Source organism: Calypte anna, chromosome Z (genome assembly GCF_003957555.1).
Source record: "Calypte anna isolate BGI_N300 chromosome Z, bCalAnn1_v1.p, whole genome shotgun sequence".
NCBI lineage: Eukaryota > Metazoa > Chordata > Aves > Apodiformes > Trochilidae > Calypte > Calypte anna.
Genome location: NC_044274.1, coordinates 33,703,749 through 33,723,541, shown reverse-complemented (window position 1 = coordinate 33,723,541; position 19,793 = coordinate 33,703,749). Strand labels below are relative to the sequence as shown.

At 38.3% G+C, this 19,793-nt stretch overlaps 1 protein-coding gene across 5 annotated transcripts in view; it reads left to right on the top strand.

The window, feature by feature from the left end:
- Positions 1-19,793, top strand: part of DAPK1 (death associated protein kinase 1) — an 85,026-nt gene that overhangs the window by 18,257 nt on the left and 46,976 nt on the right. For all 5 annotated transcript variants that reach the window (XM_030467642.1, XM_030467643.1, XM_030467644.1 and 2 more), the window contains exon 2: positions 19,228-19,449. In XM_030467642.1, coding sequence (XP_030323502.1) covers positions 19,228-19,449 — 222 coding nt within the window. The remainder of the gene's footprint in view (positions 1-19,227; positions 19,450-19,793) is intronic.

The following is a 19,793-nucleotide window of genomic DNA, read 5'->3' as shown; positions in this document are numbered from 1 at the left end:
TCTATCTCGTTTGTCATCAGGACCACCTCTCAAAACCCTGAAGCTGTAGCCTGCTGCAAAGTGGAACCCTGCGTTTCCTGCCGCCATTCATTAGAGGGATGAATGCGGGGCTATTGCTGTGAAAACTGTCCTAAGTGCACTTCTGGTTTAAGCTCTGTGTAATGGTAACATAAATGAGAGTGAAGAGGTGTTTTCTCTGGCTCTTTTGTGAGGCAGATGGAAATTATTTCTGAATAACTTGTGTATGTCTATCTGTATTAAAATAAGCCCCAAATTAAGTGTTGGTGTGGGAGTTTTTCTAGCCCATGGAGCAGCCTAGTGACAGGAAAATTGCTAATGAGAAAGACCTTCAGTGTCAAGTGGGAAGTTTTTCAGGATTATTGAATTTAATTATCTGCAAAGTATGGTGCAAGGAGGAACAGCTGTGTTTCCTACCTGCTGGTGTATTTTTTAGCTAAATAAATTTTTTTTTACTATTAATTTTTATCTTTTCTTGGAGGACTGCTTGTGCCTCTGTAGGAAACTTCTGTATCCTTGTGCAACTCCTACTAAATTCAAAGTCATCTGTGTCAGTGCTTAGTAGTATCATTCATGCTGCTGCCATGCCCCTTTCTTTTGAAGGGGAGAAAGAGAACCAAGATGAAAAAGTTCTTCAGACTGTCATATTCAGTTGAAAATTAGAATTAAATATACCGTGATTTTTTTGCGTGTGTTTTCCAGCATGAATTATCCCATTTTTCTGCCTTTTTTAGTAACTTTTTTTTTTTATTAAAGCTGGGAAAAAAAAGGTAATTTGCAAATAGCATGTGTATACTATAGGCCATGTGTTGTCAAGGGTGTCTCTTCAAATTAATGTTATGCATTAATATTTTATTATTATGTACCAATTCTATTGGTCTGAGATTTATACCGTGAAATTTTTATACTGTAAAGTTTTATGGCCCAAGATCCTTGACCTTAAGTCCTCCTTTAATAGGTCTTTTGGAGATAATGAGAGATAAATGCAAATGAGAATATATTTGTGAAGCTTACTCACTTTTTCTTAAAAACAAGGGTGGAGGAGTAGAGGAAAAAGACTTCTGTTCCTGTTTGTGGGACATACAGGATATATGGTATTTAGGTATCTGTTCTTGTTTTTTCTTCAAGTTTTTTCCCCACAGGTAGATTGTATTGCAATTGGCATGTTTTGAGAGGTTCTGTGTTTAGTCAGATGCAAAGGATGGCAAAATCATAAAGTTTGTTCCCTCACCCAATTTTCTTGCTCACTTTGAGGCCTTACAAATTTTCAAAAGCCTTGTAAAAATTTGAATTGAGCTAACTTGTATCTACTAAGTCAGGTTATCTTTAATAGTGTTTATGTGTGGGGGTTTTTTTAATACATTTTTAAGAATAACAAACTCCGCTGACATAGAGAAAAAGTTATCTTACAGAAACAATTTATCCAGAGCTGAAACACTGGAAAAATCAAGACAATATAATGTGATGCTTCTTGACTTGAGAACTGATTGCATCCCTTAGGGAAGGGGATGAGCTTCATCAATATGGTCAATGTCACCCTTCTGACAGCGTGTGGCAGGTACTTCCATGGAAGTAGTAGATAACACATATTTATCAGAGGCACCATGTAGCCTTATGCTAGAGTGAGTTCAGGTTTACTGTAGTTTTACAGTAGGTATATGTAATGGCTGTGTCTGTGTCCTTGTGCAGTGTGGAACAGGACACTTACTCTTAACAAAAGTGAAGCAGAGGTGCAGGTGTTGGATGCTACTTGCAGTACTGCTGCTCACCTTGTCTTTTCAGTAGTTTTCTCAAGTGTCCAGAGTGCAGTAAGAGAGGCTGGTCAATCTTTGCAAATATCAGACCATGTTTTAAAGTGCACTTGACAGCTTGATTATATGTGTAGCTTTGTTTAGGTTAGTTGTTTTCTACCCTCTCTTTCTCTTTTTTCCTTGTATCCATGTTCAGTTGTCTCTATATACCATCAGAAGTAAGAGTCTTGGATGTTAACCTTTATTTGCTTTTGCTTTTTGTCCTTTGCACTTTGTTAGCCATTCAATCTCAGCACTTGCTTCCTGCTGCCTGTTTGATTTTTTTCCTTTTTCTCCATGTGTCAAAATGCACAATGCTACTACCCTTAAATACCCAGAAGCTGGGATTTTTCAGGGCATTCATGGTTACAAAAGGATGGCAAAGTCTTCAGTTTTAGTCTGAAGGCAGCTCCCTGCTTCATAATGAGCTCTTAACCAGCATCCTGACTTGATCATCTGCCTCAAAAAGTTGTCTTGTGTGAGAGGTTTTGCTATCAAGAATGAAAATTGAGAGCAAAAAATGAGTACTCTGTAAGTATTTACAAAGAATATTTTTCTTTAAAAAAGCAAGTACTATAAAATAATTTTAAAACAATCTCTGATATATTAATGTTCTAGTCTGTCTACTTTTCTAAGGTCTCTCCTGCCTATTTTAGAGTACTAAGTCTTGTTGCAGTATAAAGGGCAACATTGGCTCTAAGAATTTCAGCTCATTACTGTTTCATCGTAGGACATGCAGTAGCACTTTACTCCCTGAATTGTGTGAACACTTTATCTTTTAAACTGGTTCATTGAGCGTTAATGGATATATGTTAGTTTTGATTTTGTGTGATCCATTGAAGAAGAGGTATGACAACAGGAACAAATAGTTGGGTGTGCAGGAGGGTATGTTGGTTATACACAGACATTTTTGAACCAGGTTTACATTGAAACAGGAGGAGAAACACGGTGAAGACCCTTTCTTCAGTGCTGTATGCTGCAGAATTGCAAGTGTGCTCACAGAGCAGCACAACAAACCTGTGTATAGTATATGATGAAGATAAATTAAAGTGAAATACGGAAAAATACTATTTTGGAAGGACTATGAATGGAAAAGAAAAATAAAGTGATAATAAATCACTTTATCACAAGTCTTCTGTTCTTCATTTAAAGTAATTTCATCTGCTTTTTTGACTTATTTGCTTCATGTGTGTCCTACATAGGCTCTAGCTTTGGAGTAGAGCTTTAGAATTAAAAAAAGTTACTACCTTCCTACTTTTATTCTTAAGAGTTCCAGTGTTGGCCTTTTTTGTGCCACTGTGGTGGTGCTGACTGAAGATTATTTCTTCTGCTAGTCATGTGGCAGATGAGGAAAAGAGGTTCAGCATTTATCGCCTGAAAAATCATGTGAGGCCAGAAAAAGAGTGACTGTTTCTTGATGGTGTTAGGGTTTCCATGTGGTTGTGGGTTTTCTGTAATGTTTTGGAAAAGGGTAGTATCCCTCATTCTCACTGTAATTCCAATACCCTCTCTATACATGCAGTCATGAGAAAGTTCTGTTTGTGCTTGGGGAGTGCTATCAGTAGCATTTACAGCCTGCTCATCAGCAGTCATGTTATCTTTCATGTGGGTGTTGCTTCAAGCTATTCTGTCTCCTGGTTTTGTCTTACCATCATGTTCCCATCTCTGATAAACAATCTTCTTTCAGCACCATGGTGAAAGGGTTGTGTTCAGGGTTGTTTACAGCTGCGTGGTAACTTGTCTTTTTCCCATGCAACTACTACTGCTTTATGTCTTCCAAAGGACACGGATTTTTGTGGAGTCTTTGTTGGGAGAAGTTGGTACCCACTGTGAAGGCAGCTTGTATGTTCATCCCTGACAGAGGTTCTGTCTGTCTGCTTGCAACAATGCCTGTATTTAACTGTTCACTAACTAGTGGAAGCCAGAACTCACACACCTGCCAGGATTTCAGCTTGTTTTCTCAAATGTTCTTTGAGACAAAGCTTGACATAAACTTTCTCCCTGGTGCTGAAGGTTAATTTTTTATTTCCATGCTTCAAGAAAACTATCAAGAAGTGCATTAAATGTCTAAAGTTGTATCCAGTGAGTGCATTGAGAATGAAAGTGGATTTAAGCCTGGGGGTCTTATAAAAGAGCTTGGGGCTCTGTGGTGTCTCTGTTGTGTCAAGACAAGGGCCCCTGACAGCACAGGTTTTCTTAAGGAGTGCAGTAAGTCCTTCTTAAAAAAACCTCTTTCCCCAGAGTGAAAAAGAACAATAAAAATCTGTTCTTCATCAAGCTGTTCTATCTACAAGGTCAGCTGTACCAATTGCACTACCACACTGAACTCTTGCTCTCTTTTAAGTTCCTCATTTGTGTTTTTACCCTGTGGAAAGAGCTGAGAAGCACCCCGCACCCTCCTTTGGGGCAGTTTCTCATTGTCTGACACTTTCACATGAAAAAGAGCAGAATGAAGCTTGACACTGGAGGAGAGCACACTGTGCTGGCCTCTCCGGGACGGCTTCTGTTGAGCTGAAATGCTGGTGGCTGGTGATGGGGAGGGCAGGCAGGGAGCTGACTCTGACTGGCAGAGGGATTGCCTGCAGAAAGTTGTCAAGAGGCACATGGTCATCTGACATAATGGTTTTTATTGGAGGTCCGTGCTTCTGTGAGAGAAGCAATAGCAGTCCCTGCTAAGAGGAACCTTGCTCCAGGTGGTGTTTCAAGTGGATGTAACTCATGCAGATGAATACTTCTTTACTGAAGTATTTAGTCAGAAAAAGGAAGGAAATGCAAAAATGGAATTTGTGTTCTTGAGGACAAGATAAAATGCCTCTGTGATCTGGATTTGTGACAAAAAATGCAGAAAAATTAGTTACAGCTTTACTTGCTATAGTGGAGTCATTCCTGTCTGTTTCTTCAGGGAATATACCTTTGTGAGAATGCAACCAATAAAAGAAAACTTCAGGAATTAGTGCTATTTAATATTTTAAGTCTTTGCTCAAGAAGTCTGTATCTAGAAAATCAAAGATCCAAATAGGCTGTGGCTTGTGAAATGTAATCCTTCAGTCATTTGTTCCCATGTGGAAAAATACGTAGTAACTAGAATATATACATTTTCCATAAGGTAGATTATCAGGTAACGTAGTTGTGGTAAACTTGTTTTATTAGAATACTGTATAATACAGAAACATCTGACCCAAACTTTCAAAAGAGCACTTCAATGCAGAATTAAAATTAACTAAAAGACCTCCTTGCCTTTCCAGTGGTGCCAAGTACTCCACCCTAAGCCTATGAGATCTTTTACATAAAGAATTGCTGCTTTTAGGAAGTCAACTTCATGTTATTTTTGAGGAAGTGATGACAGCAAAGGGGAGTGCAGTAAAGTACTTCCTGAAGGGTGAAGGGGAAGTGACATGCAGAGAAAGTTTATTGGAAATACTGAAATGCCGCTGGATGGCTGGTTCTGCTTTTTTCCCAGGCCCTGTCTATCTTCATTTGGGATGCAGTGAGGTCTCCAGTAGAGGCAAGATAAGGAACTGAATCTCGGGAGAACAGTGGTGGTGGTAGCAATGGAGGGGAAGCAGAAATCCTTTACTTGCTTGTTTGTAACCCTTCAGAGAAAAGCACAGCTGAGGGATGGACTCAGATACTGCTCTTTCTGGGGGTACTGTGCGCTTATTTGCCAGCTCTACCCAGACAATACCAGCTTTCTGGAAGAATACTCTTGTCACAGCTTTGTTTACAAAGTCATTTGTGAATTTAAAAAAGGTTGGTTTGTTTTGGACCTCTGTTGAGATGTGCTTGATCCCTTAACCAAGTGTTCCCAAGTCATCCCACTTGTTTATCTTTGGTCTAGTGTTGCATATCCATAATATACAAAGCCAGAGAGTGAAAGGGGGGCAAGACTGGGTTTTGTATGGCAATTTCCAGTTCTGCAGTGCAAAAGTCTGGAGAAGTGCCCCCAATTTAAAAAATGCTTCATGTTGTTTGTGCTCTGCCTCTCAATCCTTGAAACAGGGAAAGGAAGGATTTCAAATGCAGATTGCGGCGAGTGTTATGCTGATGTCAGTGTGTCTGCCTTTTAATTCTAATGTCTTAGCTCTTCATCTGAGTAGGAGCTACAGCACTGAAAGCTGGAGTTGATGCATGCAAGTCTTTTGTAGATTGTAGGCAGCAAAACTTTGCCAGTGCTACATTAGTGATTATAAATACGCTACTGGTTTGAATGATAAATCTGGCATCCTGTTAGTCAAAACCAAACTTAGAAAATTACTCTGTGTACTCAGCACAGAAGCTGGATTCTAGAAATAACTCTTTTTAGTAATGCCAGTACTGTCTTGCAACTCTTCTTATAAGTTTTTTTTTTCTTTTTCAGTTGAATTTATACTCACTCTTGATATTCACTGAGCACAGTGCCTGTATCCATGAAACTGTGTGCATTGCTTACAGTAGTCCCCTACCTTTTCTTCAGCGTAACAGTTCTGATAGCTTTCATAGAGGCCATCAAAGTATGCCTATGGAATTTGGACTGGTTAACAATACTGAGTGGTAGAGTAAGAAATTGAGGTGTTGTCAGGTCAAAGCTTACAGGAGAGAGCATTTGTGAACAGCATCTGTTTGCAGAAACGCAGCTGGAGAAGAGGAGGCATCGTGTGCCCACAGAGCACCAAAGGAAATCTGCTGTTTCACAGAAGTGGCTGCCCATGCACGTGCTCCCTTGCAGTGTAGCCCCAGTTCTGGGGCAAGTTGCTTTCTTTAGCAAGTTTAAGCTTAGGAGCCAAGCAGAAGATTAAACTTCCATCCCAAAGTACAATTTACAGTGAAAATAAGGCACCGCTTACCACTCAAGGAACTTAACTCTTAAGTAGGTTGAATTAACACTGGAAATTCCAAAGTCTGAATCCCAGATCGTGGGATTCAGGCAAGTTCTGGATGCTTCAGAGTGCTGCTGTTGTCATCGTTTTAAGTTAGCTCCTGAAAAACAAAGAGACTATGTTTAGGGAGGAGGCACTGCTTTATTGGATTGTGCACAGAACTGGTCACTCAGGGAACATTTCCCAGACCGAATGCACCACGGCTCCCACAACTTACCATACATACACTGAAACTTAACATGACTGGCCTATGTGGCCTTATACATCACATTAAATCCTGCCTATCTGATATATTTACATAACCCTGATGGGGTCTCAGGTGGTCATTTGGGTAGTTGCCCCCTACTCATTCCAAGGTGAAGTTCACCACAGGACTCTTCTGGTGATGAGGCACGTTCTTGCCAAATGCTGTTACATTTAGTCTATCACTGCCTCAAGTCTTCATGGCCATTGGGGTACAAAGTGTCATCCTGACCTTACCAGGGTTTCACTGGAGGGAATAAAGTTGCATGACAGTATCTGGAAATCTAGCCGCAGAAGAACCCTCAACCATAGCTGCAGAAGAATAGCTGAAAGCATATTTACATAGGGCTTCACTTATCTCTTACTAGCATCGCTGTCTCCAGAGATCCTTTTGTTCAAATGACCTTAAATTTGGATCTCTACCTAATCTGTCTCAAGACAAAGTAATTTTTTTTACTTACACTGAGTAAAATAGAGATTTACAGCATTTGGAAAAGCATGCATTTTTAACAGTGAGCTGGTTTACTTGAAGCATAAAGCTAGAACATGATAGAACATGATGGCATCTCTAGAAATCACCGTCTGTTTCTTTGCTTCAAAAGAAGATAAATTCAGCTGCTTGTGAGTATAGAAAAGAATGCTTATAGTATTCTTTGTGTAGCAGCACTAAAAAATGTCACAGAAAAATGAAGCTATAAGTACTCTTTTCTTAACTAAATGCATATTGCTGGATTTTTCATGGTGGGGCAAAATAACTGCTTCTAAGCAAAATCATGTTGAAAAAAATTGCAAGGAAAATTAGATAATTTTTTGAGAGGAAGTAAAAACCACTAAGAATCTGGAACATGAATTGATGGAATTCCAAAGGATGGTGATGGTGTTATGTTATTTCAGACAGTTAAAAGAGGGACAATACATGAAAAAAAGATAATGCACCTGTTTCTTGTATTAATTTGGTACAAGCTTTTTAATTTTCAATGATCTTACATTATTTCTCATTTTACATTCTGAAAAAGTCAGGCCTCCAAAGACTTCATGTTTTCCTCTCTTATAAAATTCCATCTGGAAGTCTAACCAGAAACCTCATTCTTGTTCCACAAAGAGCACTCATGTGAATAAAATGAATGCTTAACCTGAACCCGTGTAATTATTCAGCAGGCGTGCTCCTAATGTGCTGTCTTTCTAGTGCTACACAACAGCACTTTAAAATGCTATAAAAGGAAGAGAACACTGTGTTTTTCATGCAGGGAGCAAAGTGGCTGTTTTTGGCACTGGTGGTTTTCATCCATTACTTTCACAAGTACACTGGGATTGGTTTTGTAGCACAGAGTCCTAAAATGAAATACTTCCATGTTAAACAAAACTAGTACCAGAGTGACTTAAGAGGAGCAATCTTAAGCATTTTTCAACATAAAGATTCATAGGTTTAGTTGCTAGGTCACAGGCTCTGTTTTCACTGAAAAGAAAGAGATTGATTGGAGAGTTATGTGTTATGTTAGAGAGCTGCAGGGATTTGAGTAGAAGTGTTGATTTGCTTTTTTCTTTTTAGATTAAAATGCTTGTGGCTGTGTACTTGTTCCTCTCCCTCCAGCTATTGAATCTGTGCCATGCACTCTGGGGGATGTGCAAATGTCCAAGACCTTTCCGACTTTGGAGTAACTTTGGAGCTATATGTAGTAAGAGAACAAAAATAATTTGTTGTGTTTTCAGATAATTATTCCATTTAGTTCAGCTATGGTGGGACTGTTGATATCGATACTTAGAATAATTGAGCACAAGAGAGAAAGGAGGTAAAAAACCTACAGCAAACCAGTAGAAATTATGCTTGCATCTTTGGAAGAATAGTGGGTTAGAATTAGAAAAGAGATGTGAAACTTCATAAATTACAGAATTCCTGGAAGTAGAACATCTTGGCAAATACAGAAACTTCAGATGGCTTGTAATTTAAATGGTGCGATACTGGAAAATGGCCTGGCTTGGGCCCAAAAGTAAATGAATAGGTAAATATCCAAGAATTTCCTGTGGAAATACCATTGTCTAAGGAGAAAATTTTTTATTTTGCGCATAAGAGATTGCAAGGAGAGAATACGAGGTGGGGTGGGGGTAGCAGGCAGATGCTTTCTGTACAAGTTCTGGTTATTCAGCAGGATTTGTAGATTAATCCTTTTGCCAATATTGCTAATTGATGGGTAACCACATGATATGCCATCTGCCACTTAGCTGTAAATTTAGACTCCATGCACATGTTTTTATTTTTTATTTATTCCTTAAAACACTTGTTGAAAGTGTTAATCAGTTATCTAAATAAAAGAGTAAATTACCTTGAAAGTAGTAGATTTGTATTTTTTTTATATGAGGTATGTATAAGCTTTACATTTTTAATTTAGAGTTTACCGTTTATTTCTTTATTTAGATTATAGTAAATAATGTAACTCTATGGAATATGCTATGAGTCCACCATTTTCATAGATCCATAGTAGAGAACTTTATAGGTTCTCTCTAGTTGTTTCTGTCTACATAATAAATAAAGCTCTACTGAGTGATGAAGATGCTGGGAAAGTGTGAATGCCATATTTGGAATGCACCACTCTGTTTACTCTAGAAATCAAGCTTAATTGTCATGGTTGTTTGGGTTTCTATTTTTTCCCCAAATATGTTTCTTTGGTGTACTTTGCCATTTTATTGTGAAGGTAAGATAGGTGAGTTGGAAGGCAACCAACCTTAGGTTCTCCTTCTTAGGAGAAGCTTTGTGGGGAGTGCTGATTAATTTATTTAATTGTGCCTCAGGAAGAGACCTGAGAATCCAGATATCCCACTGTTGAGTGTGTGAACACAGGGAAATAAATAAGAGAGCAGAATTAAAAGATATAAGGAGGAATTTGTAATTTTTTCAAGCTTTGGAAACCAGAGCTTAAATGTCAAGATCTAGCAAGATACAGGAAAGTGGACTTGAGTGCTGAAGCTGGATGCAAGGGTAGAGATCATAAAAATCTGGAATTAAGAGGTCTTAGCAAGAAAAATATATACAGTGGCCTGAGACTTGAGAAAACAATGAGAAGGAAACCTTTCAATTGTTTTACAGGAGCACAGCAAATAGGACAAAGAGGGCTGAAGGTAATAAACACCACAGCCTACGAAACCATGCAGCTTATTCAAAAAATTACTGTTTTGAATATGGCGAAAGGCAAATAAGCTGTGTTTTATTTGTATTGCAATACTGATCAAGAAAGACTGTGAGCAATACAAGAAAGACTGTTAGCAGTATAGCAAGATGAGTGGCACATATTGCAGAGTTTTATCACCTGTGGCAAGCAAGCCACGCTTACGGGATGTATTGCAGCCAGGCAATCATCTTGTGATGGGAGGAGAAGAAAGGAAAGGAGGCTGAGTACTAGGAAGTGCTCTGTTACAAACTCCTAACTCTTGGACCTGACAGTTTTCTTGTTCCTGCTGTTATTTCCAGTCAGGAGGAGGAGTGAACTCATGAGATGGTTGCAACTTTACATTTAAAGCAATAAAACATTTTATTCAAAGGTCCTCAATGGAAAGCAAACGCAGTATTACATCTAATAGGTGGGAGCTATTTCCAGGAATCTTCAAGTGCTTCCCAGAATTATTATATTGTACAGGTGATGAAAAGATAAAAATTACCCAGAGAAATAGTTTGAAAAATTATGCATGAAATCTTAGATCTTCTTAAAGCATCAGTCAGTAATTATTAAGTCTTACACATTACGTAACATTTTGTACCAGGTTGCTCTGTGTCATGCATCGATCATAGAGGAATGGTTTCATGTGTGGGCTTTTTTCACTTGTTTTGCATCTGAATTGTATAAATGCCTCTTTTGTTGGCTATGAAAAGAAAATTATACAGGTTGTATTTCATGCTGTAAGACATTTGAAGACAGCTTGGGAAAAATGAACTTAAATTCATTTTACAGTTGCCTAAGTTGAGGGAAATTGAGTCATAGGAAATTTCCCTTTACATTAAAAGGATGAAAAATTAATAAAAGTGGGAAGCTGAATGTAAGACATCTTCAGAGCTCAAGCTTAAGTACTGTGCAGAGGCTTTAAGATGGATCTTGCAAAGCATTTTATTCTGAGCAGACAGCTTTTGAAAGACTTACTGAAATGTCTTGTACACATTTGTTTTCTTCTCATTTCAGTTTACAGATGTTAACTTCTATTTTAAGTCCCAGGTAAACTTTGTTATTCAATATTTTTAAACAGTGATGAAATGCCTTGGTAAGCCTTGACTGTGTCTCACAATTACAGGCTTTGTGTGGTAGTTCAGTTTAGGTAATAAATATTTGTTGAAGTACTGTATATACAAAAGACTCATACTTGATTTGGACAGAGCTTTTCATTCTTTGCTGTAGCTCCCATATGCTTCTTTCTTAGTATTTTGAACCAAGACTAATGGATCTTTAAATAGAGACAAATTTGTGTTCAGTGGAGATAGTCTTCAAAGCTGATGCTTTTGTTTACATTAAATTTGCTATACATGCTAATTTAATATCTTTGTCTTTATTTTGGGTAATTAAAATGTTCTTGAATACCATTTACTATTTCCTGTGCTTCAATTTGTAATTAATCACAACTGAAGTATTTTATCTAAACATCTCTTTAAAATGGTGAAGTGAACAACTGCTCAGTCACATATAATTAAATATCTTGGAGCGTGAACTACATAAGGAGAATACAAATGACCCATTTCAAACAACCTATGCTGCTATTTTTTTCAGGTGTTTTTGTAACTTTCACAATGAATCACACAATGAAGCACCTCTAACTGCTTTTCTCAATTCCTTCTACTGTTCTCCCCACTCTAAGGTCATATGCCAATGCTCAGGAGCCATGCAGAATAGATACTTTTGGAACCTTATGGCAATGAGATCTGGTGCTTCCCAGTCAGAACACAGTTTGCTTGCTGAAATCTTGTTCATTTTAGAGCCCTGACATGAAACAAACCCGTACTTACAGTGAAAAATTGTGAGGGCACTCTCCCCGCATAAAAAAGACAACTGCACTCTGATTTGACTGCTGATAACAGCCCTACTTGGCAATGCTGTGCATTAGCCTTCAGGCAGACTACACTAGCAAATGCTTCAGTGTTTTTTCACATTCATAATTTCTTTTTCAAGGTGCTGTGTTTCTAGTTAAAACCTTTTTCAAAAGTCAATTACTTAAGTGCTGCTTGCAAAGACAAAATGTATCAAATACCTATCTATTCACAGTATAGTGTATAAGAAATAAACAAAAGATCGTTTTGTATTTTATTTTTGCATCCTATTCTAGAATACTCTTGTCATGATGTATAGAGAGATACAGACATATCTATACATATGTGAAAGCGTTTACATATATTGCATGTTAACAGGAGGGAAAGAGCTGCATTCTTCTTTTCTACCTTGTTGTTTGTTCCACTTAACAAAATAAAGGCTAATTATCATGAGATTGCATTTTTTTCTGAACTTCTTGTTTCTAAGTGTGAACAATTCTTCATCTGTGATTGAAGTTTACTGTCAGATTTCTGATCTGTAGGATCCACTATACATCATCTCTGTGTGATGCACTATACTAGTTAATATGTAATTTAAAGCTCAGCAAATGTATTCTCAGACGTGTATGTGCATGCATGCATGCACACTCCAACAGTTTAACTTATTTCACATTAACTACGTTGGAAAAACCTTGGCGGAGTTTTCTGAGTAGAATGACAAAATCCCAGGTGGATCAGCCCCTTTCCTCTAGGTAAGGGTGTTGGGGAAGGGCCATGGGAAGGTGTATTCTTGTGCTTGGTCTTACCGTCAACATGTGGATTTAATACACTAAAAACACTGCAAATCTAGTTCTCTTTCTTCATCCCTGTTTCTCTGAGCCAGCCAGAGCCATCTGATTAATCAGCTCATATTTAATAGTAATTACAGTTCTGGGGAGCTGTGTTCACAGAGATGTGATCTTGATTGAATCTGTACATGGGTAACAGCCTGTGTAGTGAGCCTTGGCAATGCAAACACACTTGACCACTTGCCTTTCTAGACGTGTGGCCCAAAAAGCAATGTATTGCTATGATAAACTCGTATCATGAAGGTACTTAGCGGGATAGTCTTCCATTCAAATCCTGGATACACGTGCATAAACGTGAGAAATATGTATACATAAAGAAACAATCTTCTGTATTTCTATCTCTCTTCCTCTTTTTCTCTCTTTTTTAGTTCATCATCCCATGGACTAATTATTCCTCTACAGTTTTTCATACTTGGAGCAACGTAAAGCACATAGGAAATAATAATAGATTTTAAACACTGTGGTGTCTTTCTTGTGCTCTGTCACAGATAAATGTCTTTATCATGCTGTTATGTCTTCCCTTAGGACTAGCAGCTAGACTGCCCGCCAGAGTGGCTTCCTTTGGGTTTCTAAGAAAAAAATGAAGCTGCTGAAAAAAACCTTTTGTGTAAGCTTAGTAAACATCTAGAGAAGTCCACTGGCAGCCTAACGCAATTGCAGAAAGCGTCACAGCAACAGAGACCTTCAGCTTCATCAGCGTAATGTGCTGAGACTGGCAGTACAAGAGGATTTCTGCAGGAGATAAATGAGCTGTGATGCATGACAAATTGCTTTTCAAACAACCAAGACACAGCTGTATGACGCATGATCTTACAAAATTTTGGAGAAGGGAACAGATTGGACAAATTGCCTGCTCTGTGAATCTTCCTTCGTTTTCTGGTCCATCCTGAAACCTGGTTTCAGATATACAGAGCTGCGTTAGTCAGTCTGTAGATATGCTTAAAAAGTTAGCTGAGCTGCTTCTTCCAGTGCTGAAAATCACAAATTATGACTGCTTCATGTTGTAATGACATCCATTATAGATACTGCCAGAGCATTTATCTATTAATTTAATTAATAAGTTTACAGTTACACTATTTGAACTATATTTTAGGAGGTATCACAGCAAAGGTTTCAGTTGAATTATACAGACAAAAAATGGTATCTGATAATGCAGTGTGTCATCTTAACTTGAATTGTTTTGTAGAGTAATAATAGAGATTGTTGAAAATTTGGTTTGGTTTGGGCTTTTGATTATATTTTTTTGCTGAAATTAAGGGAAGAAGTCCTTTTTATTATTTGGGTGTTTTGTTAAATTAAATATTTTATGTATTCATACTGAAAGATTATCAGACGAATTTATCATTACATCCATTAGGTCACTGTACTGGGATCAGGATACTTCTGAAACCTGATGATTCGACATCCAAAGATACTCAAGTCAGAAATTAGGAAAGGGAATTTAGGCGACAGTTATGGAGCTGCCGAGTGTGTAAATACACCTATGCAAACCAACAGAAGTTAGGAAGTATTGGCTGTCAGTACATTTGTTTGTCTTTGCTTTTTAAATCTGATTTCTCTCTCTGCTTTGTTTTATAAATCTGTCTGGTTTTCCCCTCTGCTTCCCCTTCTTTGCTGTCCTTGCTCTTTTGGCTTTGCTGCTTTTCCAAATATTTGTTAAGTGTATTAGCCTGCACTTTCCTGATGGGTATAAATTGCAGCTTCATTTAAACACTGTATGTGTTGGAAATGTACTGCAGGATAGCCCTAATGTGTGTTACTCCTCTGCCTTTGCACTTGCAGCACTCTGCTATTTATATTTTCATGGTCAAGTTAAATTAGATATTTTTTTCTGTATAAGTAGTTGTTGTACATGACGTGTCCTACCAGTGATCTCTGTGGTACACCACCAGATTTCAGCAGGCTTATTGTCCTGCTTAGTCATTCATACAGTATTTGAGGAGTATTCTCTCTTTAGCTTAAATGGCAGTATTGTGGTTAGCTTTTCTTTTACCTCTTTTGTTAAGTACTGCTAGTTTTGTGTGTCTCCCAATTGTGCTTATGTCCCTTACATCGTGCTATGTCCAGAGGGCCCTTTCCTATACCAAGTGTTCATGTGCAGCTGAAACGTGTTAAAAGTGATCAATAGGCTTCGGGTCCCTGCTGCTCTTGCTCCTACTGAGTAATTAGCTGCTGTTCCTTCTTGTTACAGTGGTCAAATACTTTGAGTGCTGCCATTTCGGCTCACTGTGGGCTGTGAAAATGCATTTCTCTGCCGAGGACACAAAGGAGGCAGCCACACTACCAACTGAGACCTGTGTCTGTGTCAGCACTTGAAGTGTAAACTTGTTACTTAAGTTGAAAACTGTTTTGCTAGAGCTGTTTACAAAATAAATCCACCTGTCCTTCAGATACATGCCCTGTGATCTCATCTTCATGTCATTTGCCATTTCTTTTCAAAGCTTTCCAGTATTTGGAGGGCCTGCAGCTAAACAATACTTTTGGCATTCTCTTGATGTCTGCACTAGAGAATTGAATATTGCAAGGCAACAGAAGGAGCACAAAAATTCTAAGTGCTGTACAATGATTTCCAACTTTCAGAGCCTAAACAAATATGGTGTAAACTTATCAGTTCGTCCTCACAGGCTTGAGGAAGGATAGTTGGAAACCTGTTCAGAGGAAAAGGACCTGGGGTTGTTGTTCCACAGCAGGCTGCATATGCTCCAGCAGTGTGCTGACATGGCTGAGAAGGCCAACAGCGTCCTGTCTTCTGTCAGCAGAAGTGTGGCCTGCAGGACTACAGAAGTGATTGTGTCCCTGTACTCAGAACTGGTGAGGTGGGACCCCACATGCTGTGCCCAGGTTTGGGCCCATTACTACAAAAAGGACTTTAAGGTGCTGGAGCATGTCCAAAGGAGGAAAATGAAGCTGGTGAACGATCTAGAGAACAAGTCTTACGAGGAGCATCTGGGGAAACTGGGCTATTTAGTCTGGCTGAGGGTAGACCTTATTGCTCCCTACAGCTACCTGAAAGGAAGTTGTAGCAAAGTGGGGTTTGGTCTCATGAGTTACAAGCAATAGAACAAGAGAAAATGGCCGCAGGTTGTGCTAGGAGAAGTTCAGATTGTGCATTAGGAAAAAATTCTTCACTGAAAGGATTGTCCATGCATTAGAACAGGCAGCCCAGGGTTGAATCTCCATCCCTGGAGGCATTTAAAAAATGTGTAGATGTGGTGCTTAGGAATATTGTTTAGAGGTGAATTTTGCAATGTGCTGGTTGAACTTAATATTACAGGTCTTTGCCAATCAAAATGATTATGAGATTCTAAAATGGCAATCATTTTTTACCCCACCTGTTCTAAATCAAACCTGCAAAAGTAAGAAAACTTAAAAATCTGAAGGTCTTTTTTGCTTTGAAGACACTGTATAAATGAATGCTAGATCTGAAACTGTAGTATCTGTGGGGGAACATTTCTGGATATAAATATGTTAGCTCATTACAACAGCTTGTCACTGCTGTTCTATGAGTTAAAGCATAGTAAATCCCCTTTGATTTACACCTCTCTGTTTTCAAAACAGTAGTTCAGAAGGAGTTGTAAAATAGTGTGGCTTAGAGATCCCAGGCATGAAATAGCCCTTTTGATTTCACCTTAAGTGTGATCTGCATGTACAGTATTTAATAACAAACAGCTGATTGTGGGGTTATGTGCTGAATACACAGAAACAATATTTGGTGTATAACTGGAACTTACTGTAGATACCCGTTAGTTGATGACTTCCTTGCAATCTGGAATAATGTCAAAGATTTCTGGTGCCTGACACTAATAAGCCATGTGTGGGGGAACTCTATAAAGTCACATAGTTTTAAAAATGTATTGTTCTTCTGATAAAACTCAAGAAATCTTGATAGCTCAGGATATCCTTCAAACAGGTGATTGTAGTTGGAGAAAAAAGACTGAAAAAATAAAGCTACATAGCTCAGACAAGGAGGAGAGAAGAAATCTGCTTGTCTTAACCTGGTCCCCTTTGTTTCAGTAAGTCAGGCTTATGCTGTAATGTCAAAGTTGACCCATTGCTAAAATAAGATGAAACAACATTAGCCTTAAAGGCATCAGAAGCATGAAGTGGCTTTGTGGAATGGTGTAATTCAAATGTTAACAATACTGTGGAAAAATCATCTTATTTAGCTAAGAGGGACACAGCTCGTGCATGTTTTAAAACACTTCCAAAATATTTTTCATTTAGAAACAACTCTAGAAAGCATTACTCCTTTCAGTGAAGACATGTTAAAGGAACAATTCTATCAAAGAAATTCAAACTTTTGCAAAAGTAAGAGATACACAGTTTGTCAGTGAAACACAGATAATACTTAATCCCAGTCAATTTCTATAATTAAATCTTCTTGGATATCAAAATGTGTTGTATGTCCATGTATTTCAGAGTTTCCAGTCCCAGCCTCTACAGAGCTGATGTTAATAGTGACTTTGATTTTTAGTCTACTGGATTGTGTTGTCAGGTTTGTTTGGTTTGTGTTGTAGGACTCTCTTGTTTTGTTTTTTTTGTTTTAAATGAAGTGTTAGATGTTGCCAGGCTTATAAGGTAAGTGTCAATAAGAAACTGGTTAGCCACATAGCGTTCAAGCCTATGGGAGAATCATAAGCAGAAATACTTTTCTTCCTCTATCAGGCAGTTGAGGCCTTTAGCCCAAAAGCCAGCCAGGTGGCCCGAAACTGAGTAATGGCTTTTTACTTCCTTCTGACCTGTAACGTGACCCAGCAGCATAAAGTGTTCTCAGCTGATCAGCCCTCTTAGGTTTAAAAATCATGAGCATTATTTTCCCTTACAGCATTTTATTATCTTTGTTTATTGCATAACACTATTGCTGATCATTTACAATCTATTTTCTATCTGTCATGCATTGCTTAATTACTGGATCACGTTGTCAATGTACTTGACACAGGTTCATTTCAATAATAAAGTAGTATTGTGCATTGAGTTCATGCATAAGATATTTAGCTTTGAGTTATTTCTGCTTGCCACTTTGTCATTATGAACTCAATTCACAATGCCCTTTTTGTAGGTGATGCATCTTCCATGGCTCTGTCAGTTGTAATTAATTCACTGCTAATACAGGTTAGCTTCTCTTTCAGGGACTGGAAGGATTTATGCATGCCTGTGTATTACATTCCTCTGTGGACAGTCAAGCCTACCAGGCTTAGTTTTGATTTAACAGCTGTTCTAAGTCGAAGGCACTTCAGTTAATAGGGTAGGATAACGTGAGAATTTTTTCTTAATGGTATAATTCTGTAATTCTCTGAATTATCATAGAATGGTTTAGGTTGGAAGTAACCTCAAAGATCATCTAGTTCCAGTCCCCTGTCCTGTGGACAGGGACATCTCCTACTAAACCAGGTTGCTCAAAGCCTGATCCAACCTGTCCTTGAACACTTCCAGGCAGCAGACATCCACAGCTGCTCTAGGCAACCTGTGACAGTCTCATGACTGTCATAGTGAGGTATTTCTTCCTAATAGCTAACCTAAATCTGCCCTCTTCCAGTTTAATGCCCTTGCCTCTAGTCCTATTGCTGCATGCTCTTGTAAAAAGAATTCTTCATACAGCGACAAAAATCAGGAATAGAATCGCTAGAGAATCCTCAGCCAGAGATTAAGAAAACCTAAACAGAAAACTCAGCAGTATTAGAAATCCAATTCTTGCTTTAACTCAGCGTTACATTTCATGGTAATTTCTGATCTAAATCAGTGTGTACATCTAGCAGCAATAAGCTTATACATCAACAATAATGTTCTGAAGAAAGAAGCTTCTGTTTTTTAACGCAATCACAGGATTCTGTTCTTCAGTACCTTAGTAGTTTTCTCACCTTTAAGCCCTTCCTATCTCGGAAGATGATACAGTAACATAACAAATTATTTATAGAATAACAATATTATACAACCACATAACAAGTGTAAGGTCTTGCATATGGGAACACATAACCCAGGAGTGCAGTTCAGAATGGGATCCACTTGGATAGAGGGCAGCCTTGTGGGAAGGGACCTGGAGGTCTTGGTGGACAAGTGAGCTCAACAGTGAGCGAACAGTGTGGTGCAGCAGCAAAGAAGATCCAGAAATGATTGTTTTTCCACAGTGATCTTTAATTCACAGATTAGTCAAAAATTCAATGGTCTATACTGGTGTTATCTTCTACTTACAGATATGCTGAAATGTGTGGGTTTGTGTGTGTGTGTATGTATGTGGGTTTTTGTGAAGTAAGAGTGGTAGCTTAACTTACCTCTTTTGCCTCCTCTTGGTTTTTTTTTCAGATATTATTCTAGACTGCATAAAGAGCAGTAAGGCAGTTTAGTTGAGCTGGTAATTCAGAGGCAGAGCTGTTGTTCCCCCCCACTAGTTAATAGAGGCCATTTTTAACTGTAAAATTCCTTGAACCAAATGCTCATCTAAAGTCTTTCCCTCTATTTTTTTTTTTTTTTAGTGGGCAGTTTGCTGTTGTGAAAAAGTGCCGGGAGAAAAGCACTGGCCAGCAGTTTGCAGCAAAATTCATAAAGAAACGGAGAACAAAATCCAGTCGGCGTGGAGTGAGCCGAGAAGATATCGAGAGAGAAGTTGGCATACTGAAAGAGATTAGACATCCAAATGTCATAACGCTGCATGATGTTTATGAGAACAAAACAGATGTTATTCTCATTCTGGAGCTGTAAGTATCTCTTAGAGACCCAAGGAGGGATCACAGAATATTTATTTGTTTGTTCATTTGAAAAAAAATAGACATTTTCTCTGAGAATCATAGTGATTTAATAGGCGTTCCTTACCACACCAAAACAATATTGATAATAACCTGAGAATTCTTTATTTTTAAGTCAGGGTTGTTTCCTGTATGTATTTTTCACTATAAGTGCACTACAAAGGTAAAAAGAAACCCAGTGTATTTAGGAATTTTTTTTCTGCTTGTTGTTTTAATCCATGTTATGGGTCCAGAAGAATAGCTTGGAGCTAAACAAACATATTTGAAGGTAAGAGCCGAGGGAAGTTCTAAGTGGA